General features: G+C 65.9%; 1 protein-coding gene across 1 annotated transcript in view; it reads left to right on the top strand.

The window, feature by feature from the left end:
• Nucleotides 1-22: 22 nt before the first annotated feature.
• Nucleotides 23-1,282, top strand: part of ABCF2 (ATP-binding cassette, sub-family F (GCN20), member 2) — a 10,659-nt gene continuing 9,399 nt past the window's right edge. The window contains exon 1 of the mRNA XM_010562207.1: nucleotides 23-234. Within this exon, the coding sequence (XP_010560509.1) occupies nucleotides 81-234 (154 nt within the window). The 5' untranslated portion in view covers nucleotides 23-80. The remainder of the gene's footprint in view (nucleotides 235-1,282) is intronic.

The following is a 1,282-nucleotide window of genomic DNA, read 5'->3' as shown; positions in this document are numbered from 1 at the left end:
CGGGGGCGGGGCGGGCCGGATCGGCGCGGCGCGGCCTAACGGCGCCTGTCGCACCCCCGCCGCAGCCCCTACGCCACGCCATGCCTTCGGACCTGGCCAAGAAGAAGGCGGCCAAGAAGAAGGAGGCGGCCAAGGCCCGGCAGCGGCCGCGTCGGGCCCCGGAGGAGAACGGCGATGCCGGGACGGAGCCGCAGGAGGTCCGGCCCCCGGAGGCCAACGGAACGTCGCTGCCAGGTGAGAGGCGGCCCCGCCGGAACGCCGGTCTCGCTGCGCCGGCGGGTGCCTGGCTTGTGTCCCTGTGCCCCTGCTTGCCCTCGGTGGGGGTCGGCCCGGCGGCCCCGTGCGTGCCGATGCTGGGAGCGTCCAGGCAGGGCTGTTCGTGGGCAGGGCTGTACGCATTCGGTGGCGCCCACGGCCCAGTAAACTGGGCCGCCTGTTCCTCTTCAGCTGAAATAGCCCGTGGGCACGGGCTTGCGCTGAGCTGGGCTGGCTGCAGCGTCTGGCACGAGGGCCATGCTCTCTCTTTGGAGCCAGCAGGACACCGACAGAAATGTGTGGCGGCTCCCCTTAAACTGGGCAGGCGAAGGACTCCCCAGGCCCCCACTTGAGGCTTGCGGGGTAAAGGCGAAGGGCGCTGATGGTGTCTTTTCCCTCTCAGGCAGATACCGTCCCGATCTTCTGGTACTTGATGCCCAGACCCGTTTGGGTTTTTTTCTTTTGGTTGGGTTTTTTTCCTGCTGCAGGGACCACTCTAGTGGCTTACTGATACTGCTACGGCCCTCTTTTCATCTGTTTTTTGGGGACAGAGCTGGTTTGCAGAAACTAAGAGCCCGGCTATCTTAACAAAAGAGACTTTGTCAACAAAGAGCTGTTGACCTCCCTGAAGGAAATAGGCAAGGTGAAGCTTACAGAGAGAGAGAGGTTATTTTTTGTCCTTACTTTAGCCCACCTGGTAACCAGCAGGCTGTTGGGCACACAAGTTTTTTCAGGCTCAGCCCCCAGCGCATCGTTTTAAGAGGCACTCGGTGCGTGACGCAGAGACGCCGGGCAGCCGCAGGCACGGGGGTCGAGAGGGCGAGGCGAAGGGGCCGGTCTCCCCAGGACCCCGCTCTTCGCCAGCGCCTCCCGTGGTCCCCAGGCACGCTCCGAGTTGCTGGCGGCTCCTGCGCCTGGCGGCTGGGCCCGGACTACAGGCGGGACCCAGCCGCTGCCTGAACGCGACGCTGGCCGGGTCACCGCAGGCTGGCGCAGGCGGCTCGGCCGTCCGCCGCGGCGGGGCGAC

This window comes from Haliaeetus leucocephalus, unplaced genomic scaffold (assembly GCF_000737465.1).
Source record: "Haliaeetus leucocephalus isolate CR32 unplaced genomic scaffold, Haliaeetus_leucocephalus-4.0 Scaffold0, whole genome shotgun sequence".
NCBI lineage: Eukaryota > Metazoa > Chordata > Aves > Accipitriformes > Accipitridae > Haliaeetus > Haliaeetus leucocephalus.
This window is presented reverse-complemented; position numbering and strand designations above follow the sequence as displayed.